The 14,157-nt window shown below is 31.4% G+C and overlaps 1 protein-coding gene across 1 annotated transcript in view; it reads right to left on the bottom strand.

Annotated features, from left to right (window-relative positions):
• The window catches only part of LOC143254933 (atrial natriuretic peptide receptor 1-like), a 109,902-nt gene that overhangs the window by 57,578 nt on the left and 38,167 nt on the right, over positions 1-14,157 (bottom strand). The window contains exon 7 of the mRNA XM_076509844.1: positions 2,438-2,542. Within this exon, the coding sequence (XP_076365959.1) occupies positions 2,438-2,542 (105 nt within the window). The remainder of the gene's footprint in view (positions 1-2,437; positions 2,543-14,157) is intronic.

Raw genomic sequence — 14,157 nt, 5'->3', positions numbered from 1 at the left:
AAAAGGATGTTTGCACTCTTCTTGCTTTTCAAGCACCTGTGTAATTTTCTGAGTGAAGATCTCCCATTGTGGGTGTTAATTAAGACACTGTGATGGAAGATTGCCTCTTTTATTGAAGTAATGGTAGTTTGCCTAAACCTGCTACGATTTTTGGACAGTCGAGACTCTACTATGCTATGGATTTAATGCTCCAATTGTACGCCAGGGTTTGTTTCTCACAAGCATGTTGATTTTCAAGTTAATGACAGAATAAAAACTTTTAGTGATAAATATTGACAATTCACACTACATGAACAAAAAGTAAACATTATTTTCCTAATAGAGAACAACTTAATAATCTGAAATTATTGATTTCAGGATGTCGATTTATTTCAGAAGTTTGAATAATATTTAACGTTTTAATTTAATAGGCTTCTCTTGTCTCTCTACGAGTTGTAGTTTTGAAATTGGTTTCATTGCCGATGAGGGTAACATCGTTAACAGAATAACTGGGTTGGTTAATAGAAGACTTATGTTCGTTGAGACGTTTTCCGAGAGTCGTTTTGGTTTATCCTGCATACTGGTAATTGCACTTTTTACACTGTATGAGATAAATGGTATTTTCAGCTGCGCCAGTAATTCTTTGGAAATTTTAAGTATTTATGGTAATATATGTGGGAAAAAAGTCAGTGGATTTTACAAATTTGCGAATTAGACAAGAACTTTATTGCTTGGATTACAACCGTTTTTATGAGATGTAATCCACCTTTGGATGGAAAAAAGATGACTCTAAGACCTCTGCTCTCTCAGAAAGAGACGACGGGAACTACAGGATATATTTGTCTTAGGTAGTTATTGAGATGTGGCAAATGAAAACGTTTTTTTCTTGTTTGTTTTGAGAATGCAGGAAACGTTTCTGAGTTTAAAGTGACAAGTAATAACAACAGGAAGTCTGTTTGTGACTTTAATGTTACTCTGTTTAGGATGAATTTTTGTTTAGTTTTGTTAGCTTTTTCAATTGCTATGTCTATTTCGGTAACTTTATATCTTTTTGTATCGTTTTCTTCGTTTAATGTGAGTGGTGTAGCAGCTTTTATAGTGAAAGTATTGTAGCATGCCTGTTGGTTTTATCTACAATCAGTGTGTAATATTCTGTCCTTTGAAAAATATAGTGACATCGAGAAACTTAATTTTTGTAGGGTAGAAATCGAAAATAAATTTGATTGTTTTATGAAAGGAATTGGTATAAGAAATAAAGTATTTGTGTGATTCAAAACCGGTTGTTAAAATTAAAAACGTCATCTATCTAACGTTTCCATCAATACGGTTTCACTGGGCTTAGTCTGTAAAAGATGGATTTCAATATGATCCATAAATATATTGGCATAATTACGAACCATTTTGGTACTAATTGCAGTATGCCGTTAACCTGAAGGTTATGTCCTTCATTGAAGTCAAAAGTATTTACAGATAAGACAAGGCTAGCATGTTCAGTTACTGCTTGATATTCTAATCGGTTGGAAATGGTTAGGACAGATAACAAAATTTTAAGCCCTTCATCGTGTGAAACGTTAACGTAAAGGGAAGAAATGTCCATCATTTATGAAAGGTTGTTAGGCGGTAAATGTCTATTGGTACTGATTTCCTCTTCGATATTATGAAATTGAATATCGTCCACGCACCTTTATTAGCCTATCAGACGAGTTACAAATTCTTTTAAGTTCATTTTCTTTACATCTACGTCACACCACAATGTTTATTCAAATTTTGTAACTTTTGGTTAACTTTGATTTTGCTGCGTTTTAAGACTATGTTGTTACGCCTTTAAAATTGCATACATTTTACTATTTCTTAAGTTTGTTTATTTTTTGAATTTCGCCCAAAGCTACACGAGGACTAACTGCGCTAGCCATTCCTAATTTAGCAATGTAAGACTAGAGGGAAAGCAGCTTGTCATCATCACCAATCGCCAATTTTTGAGCTTCTCTTTTACCAACGAATAGTGGGATTGACCGTAACATTGTGACACCCCCACAGCTAAAAGGGCAAGTATGTTTGGTACGATGGGAATTCGAACCCGTGACCCTCAAATAACGAGTCGAACTCCCACATGGCCATGCTAGGCCTATTTATCTGTTAATAAATAAAAATTATCAATTTTATCATAATTGAGTTTTTCTAAAGTTACTTTAATATATAATATATTTATACTTTATTACAAAATGTTATTGGTAACGACATGACTTCTCGATATGTTGTACAATGACACAGTCCAAACATAAACAAGAAAACATAAATGTGTGTCTCAGTACAAACACAAAAATACACAAGTATTGTTAGATCTATGTAAAAGATAAACTAATAATAATGTTGAGTTCACTTCATTAAATTTTATGTTAGTGTGTGTTTGGTAACGTACAGTGATATAGATATAACCTTTTAAATTACGTGGACTTACTCGAAGGTTTCCACGTGGACAAAACTCTGTGAATAATGCTACATGAGGATCTTCTGGACACATGCCAATAAAACGTACTAGATTTTCATGCGATGAATTACGTATCTGATAATAAAATATGAATAATAATTATTTTAGGCATTCACATGCGACAGATTCAACTTGTGAAAACAATAAAGATAGTTGTAATATTTTGAAAGCAACAAACGAAACTCGTTTTCAAATGTCTTATAGCTCTTACATCATATAAAACAATATTTATTTTAAACAAACCTGTCTAACCCTTAACCTTGATTAACACCACCTTCGTACTTGTATTTGTATAATGTTAAATCATATCAAATTCCATCGAATACTAAAGATACCTGCCTCCAGTAGAAGCATTTATCTTGTAGTATCTTATCTAATATGGCTGAATCCATATTGAATGAATTCCACTCGGCGCATCAGCCTTGAACATGATAATAAAAGATTAACTACGGAGAGAAAACCCTTTCCATTTCAATAAGCAACGAGTCAGAAAAGAGCCCCCCATAACTGTTGGATAATACCTCGTATCTTCTCAACCATTTTATTACTTTACTGCCTAGCGCATCCAATTAATTATTTCTGATTAATATTTAACCACCCACAACATCCTATTTCTGGCAATGCACGAGAAACCATATGCCTGAAAATGTTACATCACTTTAGGCTCATTCAAGAAGACAAATCCATTAAAATCTACCATTCTGAGGTTATCAAAATATAGATTGATATACAGAAAGGCTGTGTGTGCCCACTAGAGAGTGTGACGGCAAAGAAATGATGCCACAAGTTCTGGAATCACATCAAGATATATATGAAATTGATTTATTATAGTAGCAATAATGAAAACGTAAAATATCTAAATATATTTTAATTGCTTTAAACCCTGTGATATTAAATTTTATCCAAATGTTTAATTTATTCATTTCAATTTTCATATTAATTTTAACTTTACATATCTTCACGCCAAAATAAGAGCGATGATACTGTTGGTTATAGTATCATTTTCATTAAACATATTTCTTTTAAATAATACAAAGTTTAGTAAAATACATTTGTAAGATAACCAACAGAGATAACGTTTCATCTCTAACAATGACCATTAAATATTTTTATGAAATTTATAAATGTGCAAAATTATACTTTCCTGCTTCAGTTCCATCAACACCAAGCGAGATAATGTTAGTCGTTTAATGTTTAATCGTTTCACAGCAACTCGCATGCCCTGAAATAGAAATCGTGTCTTTTAAATACTCGCATGTTAGTATATTATTTACGTGAGACTTACCAAGTAAATATACTGATGGATACAAAATATTTGAATTTCTTCGAATGAGGCCGGGCATGGCCAGGTGGTTAAGGCACTCGACTCGTAATCCGAGGGTCGCGGGTTCGAATCCTTTTCACACCAAACATGCTCGTCCTTTAAGCCGTGGAAGCGTTATAATGTGACAGTCAACCACACTATTCGTTGGTAAAAGAATAGCCCAAAAGTTGACGGTGGGTGTTGATGACTGTGTATCTTACCCCCAGTTTTACACTGGTAAATTAGGGACGGCTAGCGCAGATAGCCCTCGTGTAGCTTTGCACAAAATTTAAAGCAAGCTAATCTTCAAATGATCTCATTAGTTTCGAGATTACATTTTCTTTATATACACCTTTTTGGAAGTCTACATAACGATTATTTAAACATGGTTATTTTTAACTAACAATATACTTACAAAAGTAATTGATGTACGTAATCTACTATAATACGATGTTTGGACAAACAAAACCATTAGTTCAGAGATTTACACTTCAATCGTACGAGATTACTTTTAATACTTTGGTTTAACGTTACCATACGATACTTTGTGATGTCAGCTTCAGAGTTTTGCGATTATTTCTATGTTTTCTGAATTTCGCTCAAAGCTACACGAGAGCTATCTGCGATAGCTGTCACTAATTTAGTAGTGTAAGACTAGAGGGACGGCAGCTAGTCATCACCAAACATGGAGGTGTTATAATGTGACGTGGATTCGAGCCTGCGACCCTCAGATTACGAGTCGAGAGTCCTAACCACTTGGCCATGTCAGGGCCAAAAATGTTTCTACGCGCCAAATAAACTCAATAAAATATATTTCAAATATCCTGCTATGGTGTTCAAGGAATTAAAATCGAAGCTGAAATGAAAAACTTTATGCTTTCATCAAAACATTATTGTAGTAAAGGCATGAAGCAGGCACAGATAATACGAACTAAACCATGAAGCTGTCATTACTGAATACACAAAGTTAGATCTTACAATTTTGGATAACGAAATTATTATTAAAGCTGTAGTATATTTTAAACTATTATAAGAAACATAATTCAAAATATAAGAAAGGTCACCTCATAAATGTGTGTTATTTATCAGTTAGTTAAATTTATAAAAATCATTTTCTTTAACAGCTCTAGTTCAGAGCAGCGATCTACCACGGACAAACGAGCTTTAAATAATAGGTTAAAACTTGTTAGGTTTACAGTAAGAAATAAAATAAACTTTTAAAATGTCCCTTCATGTACTTTAATATTCTAAATAAATTAAATTATCGTTATATTTACCGAAATTAAAAGACGATACGAAAAGCTATACTGACATAATAAAAGTTTGAAGTTGTATAACTTAATGTTTAATTACAATTGTTTATTTCCTATAACTACATAAGCTTTTGAGAAAAGAAAACGCATGGAAAAAATATATTATTTTAGCCAGCAATATAGTACGTTATTTATGCAAATAATTTTTACATGACATATATATTGTAAAAGTTGATTTGGTTTATTTATATAGTTATATATAATGTATTACTTTTCCCATATATTCAAACGATACTGAAGACTGTAAAAAACATATTTTCTATTAAAGGTTTTCATGTTACGTACATTCATATTTCGGTTGAATTTCGTAACAATTTTACAAAAAAATATTTATCAACAACCAACCTACCCAGAAAAAACAACGTTTATGTAATAAGAAATAGCTGTAATAATTTTGAAAAAGAAAACTAAAGTATTATACAAAATGTGTGTGTGTGTTTTGTTTTTTGTTCTTACAGCAAAGCCACATCAGGCTATCTGCTGAGTCTACCGAGGGGAATACACAAAACGTAAAAACAAGTACACAGATTAGTGACACCATAGTTAATATATTTTCCAATTCCATTATTTAGCATGCCAAAGGACAGAAATGATATTTCGGTATTTGGTAATTTTCTTTTATTTTTAAGAGTCGTACAAACAATAAATCACGTGATTTAAAAATTACGCCATTTTTTTATCACGCTTGGAAGTTTTAACTCAGACGTACATGAAATAACACAAAATACTCACTAAAAAGTTAAGATATGACATACATTTCATTATATATTTTAAGATACATAACTCCAGAGAGTGTGTTATAAGAAAATTACAATTCGCGTAAGACACTCATATTAAGGATTTAAAAAAACATTTATTCATCAATAAATAAAAAGTTGGTCCGATTAAAATTAGTTTCGCTTAATAATAACATATATATATATATATGAAATTTTAAAATATTACTTTTGTTCTTAAATTTCTTTATGTCTTATCGTTTACGGATTAAATACTCTTACCTTGTGTAATCCAATCCTGAGTGTACAGGAAGTATCATTATCTTCACTAATTCCATTTATCTTCTTGATTTAAAGAAAAATTAATATTAATTTAAACCTAATAAAAAAAAGATCAGAACAATTTATAAAAAGTAAACATGAAACGTATAACCTGTTTTTATTTCCACATCAAATGTTAAATAGTTTGCAACACGTGTGTCTTGTGTTATGTTTGTACTGAATTACCACTATTCTCATTTCCTGAGAAAATAGTTTTCTGTGCTTACCCCCCTTTATTGTGTTCACAGATTTATAAACGAATCGTAATTATCAACTTTCATAAAAATATATATTTCCACTAGCAAGTAGAATAATAATGGTAAAAAATCAAGTATTAATAAAGCTACCTAATGGACATTAAGTGGAAAAGGGCGCGTTATATAAGAGAATGTTTGACGAACACTGTTAGTAAACTTAGTGCAACTCTCTAAAACATTCACAAGTATTTTATTATAACATAACACCTAGTTAATAAATATATATTTATGCTGTTCTTCCTCAGGCTTCATCAAGAATATCACATTTTCATTTTTTTCGAATGTTTTAGCCACGGCTCAATAAATATTATCAGACTTTGAAACGAAATTATAGAAATCCATGCTTTCCAACTGTTTCTGTTGTTGGTCTAGAATTCTGGACTTATTCGGTAGAGAAAACAATCCAAAGTCAAAACCACTTTGTAACAACAAAAGAATTTTATTTATTTCACTAAAAATCAAGTGAATTCCACGGTTTAAATTACTAATTATAAGCCTAATTTCACAAATAAGCCATATATAAACAGATATTCCACTTTTTTCATACTTCTTGTACTTAGAAAACACATTCACAAAACTACCTGCACTGGCTGACAGCAACAGAAAACACATATCATATACTGATTACTCATTAATAAAAAACTGGGAACAAGTTCTCTTCTTTGGCCAAAGCGTTTGAAAATTATGAAAATAACTTTGTAACAAACAATGTAACCGTCTAAATTAAAAACATGGCTAACAACAGCTGAGAAGAAGAATACGAGCAGTTGTTTATTTTTTTTACGTGTTTCAACTCTTCCTTCATTACTTTAAACTCGTCTCTGTTATATACATTTTTAATCTTAATGTATTTGAAAATATCTTATAGCTTCCTGTAGGTTATTTTTCATGAACAACATAACAGCGTATCATAAAATAAGCTGTTTTTTGTTTGTTCTTTTGCTATTTTAAGTATTAAAAATTTAAGTTTCTAATAGACTAAAACGAAACGCTGCAGGGTAAGACAGAAACAATTTATGAAATATAAAAAAATCCAAACTTTTCAAACAACTACAAATTTCATCACTGACAAAAAAAACAATAATTTATTTTAAGTATATCCGTGAACTAACTCATTTTATATATCAAGGAAGGATTTTTTTTATTTTGTTGTTATGTCACAAGATTACACATCATGTGACTAACTTATCATAATCTACATAACCTTTCACAATATTAATATTTGTGCGTCATTTTTATGAGAAGCTTGTGCTAGTTTCATAAACACATGCTTAAAGTGAACATATTCTAACTATAAGATGAGTTACTAAAATTCATAGTAGAATTAAACGATAGAATTAATAATAAATGAACAGTAAGCAAAACAAATACAAAACAAAAGCAGAATTCACTATCTCACAAGTCAATGAAAGAATGCAGAAAGTAGTATTTAACTGTTTTCAGGTGTGACTCTCCTATAGCGTAAGCCTTAATCGAGTATTTTGGAAGCATTTCTTTACCAATAAATCTTCTAACGCTTATCATACCAGTGGATGAATCCACTTGTAACAACAGTGTACAAGATATGGCTGACAGAGTCGTTGAGCTACAGAAAGATGAGAGGTACTTAACTTTGAAGTACCAGATGTATCAGCAATCTAATATTATACTCGATCTCAAAACAATCAGGTAGGAGACAAAAAAGAGCTGTACTGATAGAACATGAACCATGCATACAACAGCTCTTTATAGCTGATGTTGTTAAGGATCGAAGAGTCTAGCAGTGCAAGTTTAGGGTCTGCCAAATGAGGCTATGAAACACCATATCAGTCAAAAGGAATATTTCTACTCTAATATCACAGGTTAAGAAATGAGATATAAAGAATAAGTTTAAATAATTTCCAAAGTTAATGCGCTTTACTATGAGAAATCCACCAAGATAGACGTGTAAAAATAAACACATTTTATTTTACTCTCTAACGAATCGGCTCGTAACTATAGCAGTACGACAAACAAATCAAAGCCTAGCTTAACGTTATTAATCTTAAAATAAAATAAATTAACCGAAGTTAACCACTGTATTCCAAAATATACTGGTCATTCCTTGCATTTGTATCTACACGCGATTTATGTACTTACACACATTCTACATGAAAACAGTTGATAACAGATGTCAATAAGATAAATAATTTTAAAAGCAGGCTACGTGGATACGTGGTGTTTTATTAAACAGTTGAGATGTAATAAATTACTACTGCACATCATTGGAAGCCATTAACTGGTTGATATTTTAGCCTTAGAAACATATATATATATAAAGAATATTCTCGTGCCAAGACTTAGCATAGCTGCTCAATTATTGTAGAATAAAAGCTCATAAAATAAGCTTTTCTTTCCTTGCGTCTTACTGAAATACTGTAAGAAACTTCAAGCAACACCTATGCTAACTCTTTGCTATTGAATTTAACTAGTTGATCCAGAGAGAACTTAACTTCCTGTAGCTGTGTAGACTCTGGCTTGCAGGAAAGCTGTCTTGTAAAAAGATGTATATAAGGATTCGGTGCGAGTAGTCGCTCGGCAGTTAGGACTGAGAGTATTGCCTGTTCTATCACACCAAGATTCTGACATTAACCTTCTGATCATTATAGCTAGGATTAACTGTTTGTTTGTTTTTGAATTTTCCGCAAAGCTACACGAGAGCTATATGCGCTAGCCATCCCTAATTTTGCAGCATAAGACTAGAGGGAAGACAGCTAGTCATCACCACCAATCGCCAACTCTTGGGCTACTCTTTTACCAACGAATAGTATAACTGACCGTAACATTATAACGCCCTCACGGCTGAAAGAGCTAACATGTTTGGTGCGACGGGGATTCGAACTCGCGTCCCTCGCATTACAAGTCGAGTACCTTAACCACCTGGCCATGCCGGACCTTTTGTTTGAAACATTCACGCAAAACTTCACGAGGCCTTCATGAGTGAGATCCTACTGTGTTTTAACTTTTTGCCCTATTTAGGCATGACCATGAAGAAGAAATCAATAAATAAAGTGTTTTATGTTCTTTCCGTTTCATTATCCTTCCAAAATAGATTATCACTGTGTAAAATATGTTTAATCGTGTTTTAGATACGGTCTTGGTTAAATTGTCCTGTGACATAATCATTTCGTTTTTGTTTTAGTCTAATAACGATGAAATTGTCTATCAATTATTTGAAATTCCTGTTTGGTGATTTTTAGATCTAATCTGGAAAACAAGCTTTACATAAACTCTGAGTGAAATACGCTTTAAAATTATTTTCAAATTCATCGTTTCTTTCTACTTCAATATTTAATATATACAATTATTTTTAGGGACCTATACATTTCCCGTTTTCAAGAGCATTTTTGTTAAAACGCAATCAAAAACATTTTATTTTCTGTCTGTTTCTTTTTAATTATAGCATATTTTACATTTCCTTTACGCGGAAAGAGATAAACAGTTTTATAAGCACATAAAATTTGATTCTAACACTTATGTTTTCTGAAATGGTAAATTAAATCAATGTCTTATATTAAGCCTCTTTTTTTTATTAGCATAAGCATGCCTTGAAGTAGATAATACATAGTCAAGGCCACTTTTAATTCTACATTAAATAAACGCCAACTTTATAAATTATTTCACAAGTAATACAAAACGCGTTTTATTAATATACTTTTGGATACAATATGCATAAATCATTACAGATAGGCACACTATTTAAAACTTTATCGTATATTTATATCTTGCACAAGTTTCATCATGCTACCTCTTACCCCTTTTCTCTTCACAAAGTCTTCACTAATGTTGATACTGGTTTGTGAACGAAGGCCAAGTTTGAAGAGAAAAACATCATTGCAACTCATTTTCCACCATTCATTGTAGAGGGAGTCTTCTATCGATATACGACTGGAGAAATTATGAAACGACAGGGTGCATGCAAAAGAAAAAAATCAGTGAATTATTTACAAATACAATCAAAACATAGGATTAAAAGTTATTAAGTCTATGATTTGGTACTCTGAAAAAAATATTAAATCATTCATATACATTAACGAAAAACTTTTATAACAACGATACTTGATAAGCTGAGCTTTTATGAAAGAATGTGTGTGTTTTCTTATAGCAAAGCCACATTGGCCTATCTGCTGAATCCACCGAGGGGAATTGAACCCCTGAGTTTAGCGTTGTATTTTATGAAAGCGTAACACTTTAAGCTACAATCCTTTCAAAAAATTTTATTAACTTTAATTTTCAGGAAGAAACAGTTCGAACCACTTTTTCCAACTTTCTCATTGTACACCAGCCAAGAATGATTTGTTCGTGTATCTAGTGAGATGAAAACGTTCTACATTCTTCATATATCACATATTTTTTCGGCTATACTAAATTTCAACCTTTAGATAGATATGTTTTCAAAATCAAAAAGGTAATATCTGAACTTAACATTGTAACCATATAGCAATATATTTACCTTCAGGTGAAACATAATCATGAGTTAACTTCAAAAAATAAAAAAGTGAGCCCAGAACATGATCTGTTTAAATCTCAAAAGGCCCCAAAAATATATTTAAATTAATCGCAGAAACTGAAAAGAGAGCAAATATCGAAACTTAGCCCACTAAGATTCAGTCTTAATGAAATGAGTATAGTATTTTTTAACTTAGTATTTTCGGGCCCGGCATGGCCAAGCGTGTTAAGGCGTGCGACTCGTAATCTGAGGGTTGCGGGTTCGCATACCGGTCGCGCCAAACATGCTCGCCCTCCCAGCCGTGGGGCGTTATAGTGTGACGGTCAATCCCACTATTCGTTGGTAAAAGAGTAGCCCAAGAGTTGGCGGTGGGTGGTGATGACTAGTTGCCTTCCCTCTAGTCTTACACTGCTAAATTAGGGACGGCTAGCGCAGATAGCCCTCGAGTAGCTTTGTGCGAAATTCGAAAAAACAAACACTTTACTTTCTAAAATTGATTTGAATGGCTACTTATAAATTAATGAAAATGTGCAGGTAAATTATATTGCAAACCTAAGATCCTTAAAAAAATTCCATATTGAGATTATCTCAAGACTTTTTAGAAAAGTTTCTTTCTTTGTATTCGTGGTACGATGTACCTAAATGCAAAGCTTCAAATATTTTGTCAAAAACTGTTAGAGAAATTAAAAAATCAATCAAACACGTTATGCGTTACTTTATACATAAGCTTATAAGTCTAAATGCATTTTTAATTTTTCATACAATTACGAATGATCTTAATAAACATTTTTAATATCAAGCAAATGTGTTACGAAAATATCATATAATTTTTAGTGTGCATTCAAAATTAAAATAGTATCACAAATTAAAAATTGTCTGCTACATCAGTGTATTAAGCAAGCATATCAAGTGTTTCGTAACTTCATTATTTAGTTTTTTCAAAATATATGTACGTATCGGATATTTAGTTTTAATGTGTAAAATCTGTCAAAAGATCTACTAAATTCCTTCGCCCCAGTTATTCACAGAACTAAGTCAGTCAGATTGTTAGAATTCTATAACGCCACCATTCTTCACGGTAGTTGTCTCTGACTTATTGGTGGTAAATTTCAACAATAAACAAACAGCACATAATCCACTTACTTCAAAATAGTATATTAAAACAAGACAAATCTATATCTAAATGTTCGTTACACTTTTGGTTACCAGAGTTGTGTCCAGAACTTTAAATAACTGTCTCTTTTTCTTTAGAGTCTACACACAATCACCCTGCCTATATGTGTTTCTTTTTCTTTGCCTTTTACTTTCACTAACTTACTTGCACAGGCTTGGCTGGTTATTTATCTATATTATCCGACTGAGGCTTAGAACCTTCTACAAACTATGAGACGTTATGATGTAAAAGTACTCACTTAAAGCAACGAGAAATATTCCAAATGTTCAAATAACGTGATGTCAAATCACAACAGTTAAACTAGAAAACAAATGATTCATTAACAGTTACGTACCCAAACCTGCGATAAATTATCACTTCTAAAAACACTAAATTTAACTTTCACGCTTTATAACTATATAAATCATAATTCTCGCATTAAATCTAAATAAAACAGTCGTGTATATCTAACATAGAGAAAATGTCACATTTACTTTTTCGTGGAAAATATTTCATAACGTAAAACATGTTATATATAAATCAACAGTGATATTTTCCCCAAGAAATTCATGTGATTATCTGTGGATATAATACTTTTTTGTTTAGAAGTGATTGTGGCTGTTCTTCACGTTTTTGGGATTACTATACGATTATATATTTACTTGATTTGGAACAATTTAACTCCAGTAAAAGCACCACAAACTTGTCTTTAATGTGCAAACTTGTGTTTAAAATCTTTCTTTCTTTGCATTCAGTCAAGATCAGCGAAAGAAAAATTTCTATCCTGCAATAAATATTCTAATGAGCCCATTATTCTACGAGCAAGAACCCTTCTCAGTTACTCATTGTGAATTCACTTAATATAAGAATGCCATAGCCAAAACACGTATGGGGAGAAAATGAAAGGGGACAAGAAAAATTTAAGCAACAACGAAGTCGATACTTTGGGTTCATTCAGGATAATGCATCACTGATAGAAAAGCTAATATAACGTATCAAACCCATTTATACCTAGCACTGGGATGTCAGCACGATATTACGAACTTACAAAATAAACCAATCAAAATCTAAAGATTAACATTAAATATAATAGTAGTTGATGAACAAATAATATCCTATCTACACTAATATACTGACAAATATAATATGTTGGCAGGGTATTAGAAAGTCTTGAAGCAGAATCTAATAGAAATTTAATCTATTCATCATTTTATTTAGAAGTGATATAAAATGTAATAAAGAACTAACTTTTTTTACATTGTAAATGACAGAATCGCATGCAAAGTTTCATCTTTATTCCAAGTTGTACTGCTTTGAAACGAGAAAAAGTAATAGATCAGGCAGTTATTATTATCAATGATAAACTTTTGAAATTACCCATATTTTTGATTAATAAAATAAAGTTCTTATTACAAAATGTTTGAATTGGCAATAAAAATCACAACGATCAAATAGTTCTATAGAGACGCATGTGTAAAAAGTATCTTTAAAATTACTCCATCGTTATTGTTATTTGACAAATGAAATTTGAATAAAGCAATCATCCTATACGTTATAAGATTATTGTTAAGTTAAACTTAGAAAACTTATTCCAAGATTTTGTTTAATGTTTACTTAATTAAAGAAATATATGTCAAAATTTCAAAACTCATAGTTTAGATAGAATAAAACGCCAGCCATGAATAAATACATATGTACAAAAAAACTAAAAAAAACGAAACTTCTCTGTCAGTTATTGTGTGTTAAAATGTGAAAAACGTTATTTTAATTTGTAATTTATTGAAGGATGTGTGTTCGTGGCGATTTTATTTTTGTTGTTTTTTCTTTTCTTGCTAAACCTCAAGTATCCATTACAATTCTATGAAAAATATTATCATACCAAAGAATCCTATTTTTCCCCAAATATATTTTCGTAAAGAATTGGTCAAACATGCTGCAGCAACAGTAGATTTAACGAAGTCTGTTAAACAGACTTCCTAACCATATAAACTACCAAAACCTATGTAATGATAAAATTTACAATAATTTATACAATTCAAAACTTGATTACAAGGCAGAGGAATCAGTTGAATATTATGCCAAGAAAGAAAACTGAGCAGTTGGTTGGAGAAGATCAAGTAATAGACACAGAAGATCACGATATAACAAAAAGAAATGTT

The sequence above is a fragment of the Tachypleus tridentatus genome, chromosome 7, assembly GCF_004210375.1.
Source record: "Tachypleus tridentatus isolate NWPU-2018 chromosome 7, ASM421037v1, whole genome shotgun sequence".
NCBI classification, from domain to species: domain Eukaryota; kingdom Metazoa; phylum Arthropoda; class Merostomata; order Xiphosura; family Limulidae; genus Tachypleus; species Tachypleus tridentatus.
Note: the sequence above shows the minus strand (reverse complement) of the source record. Positions and strands in the feature narration are given on the sequence as shown.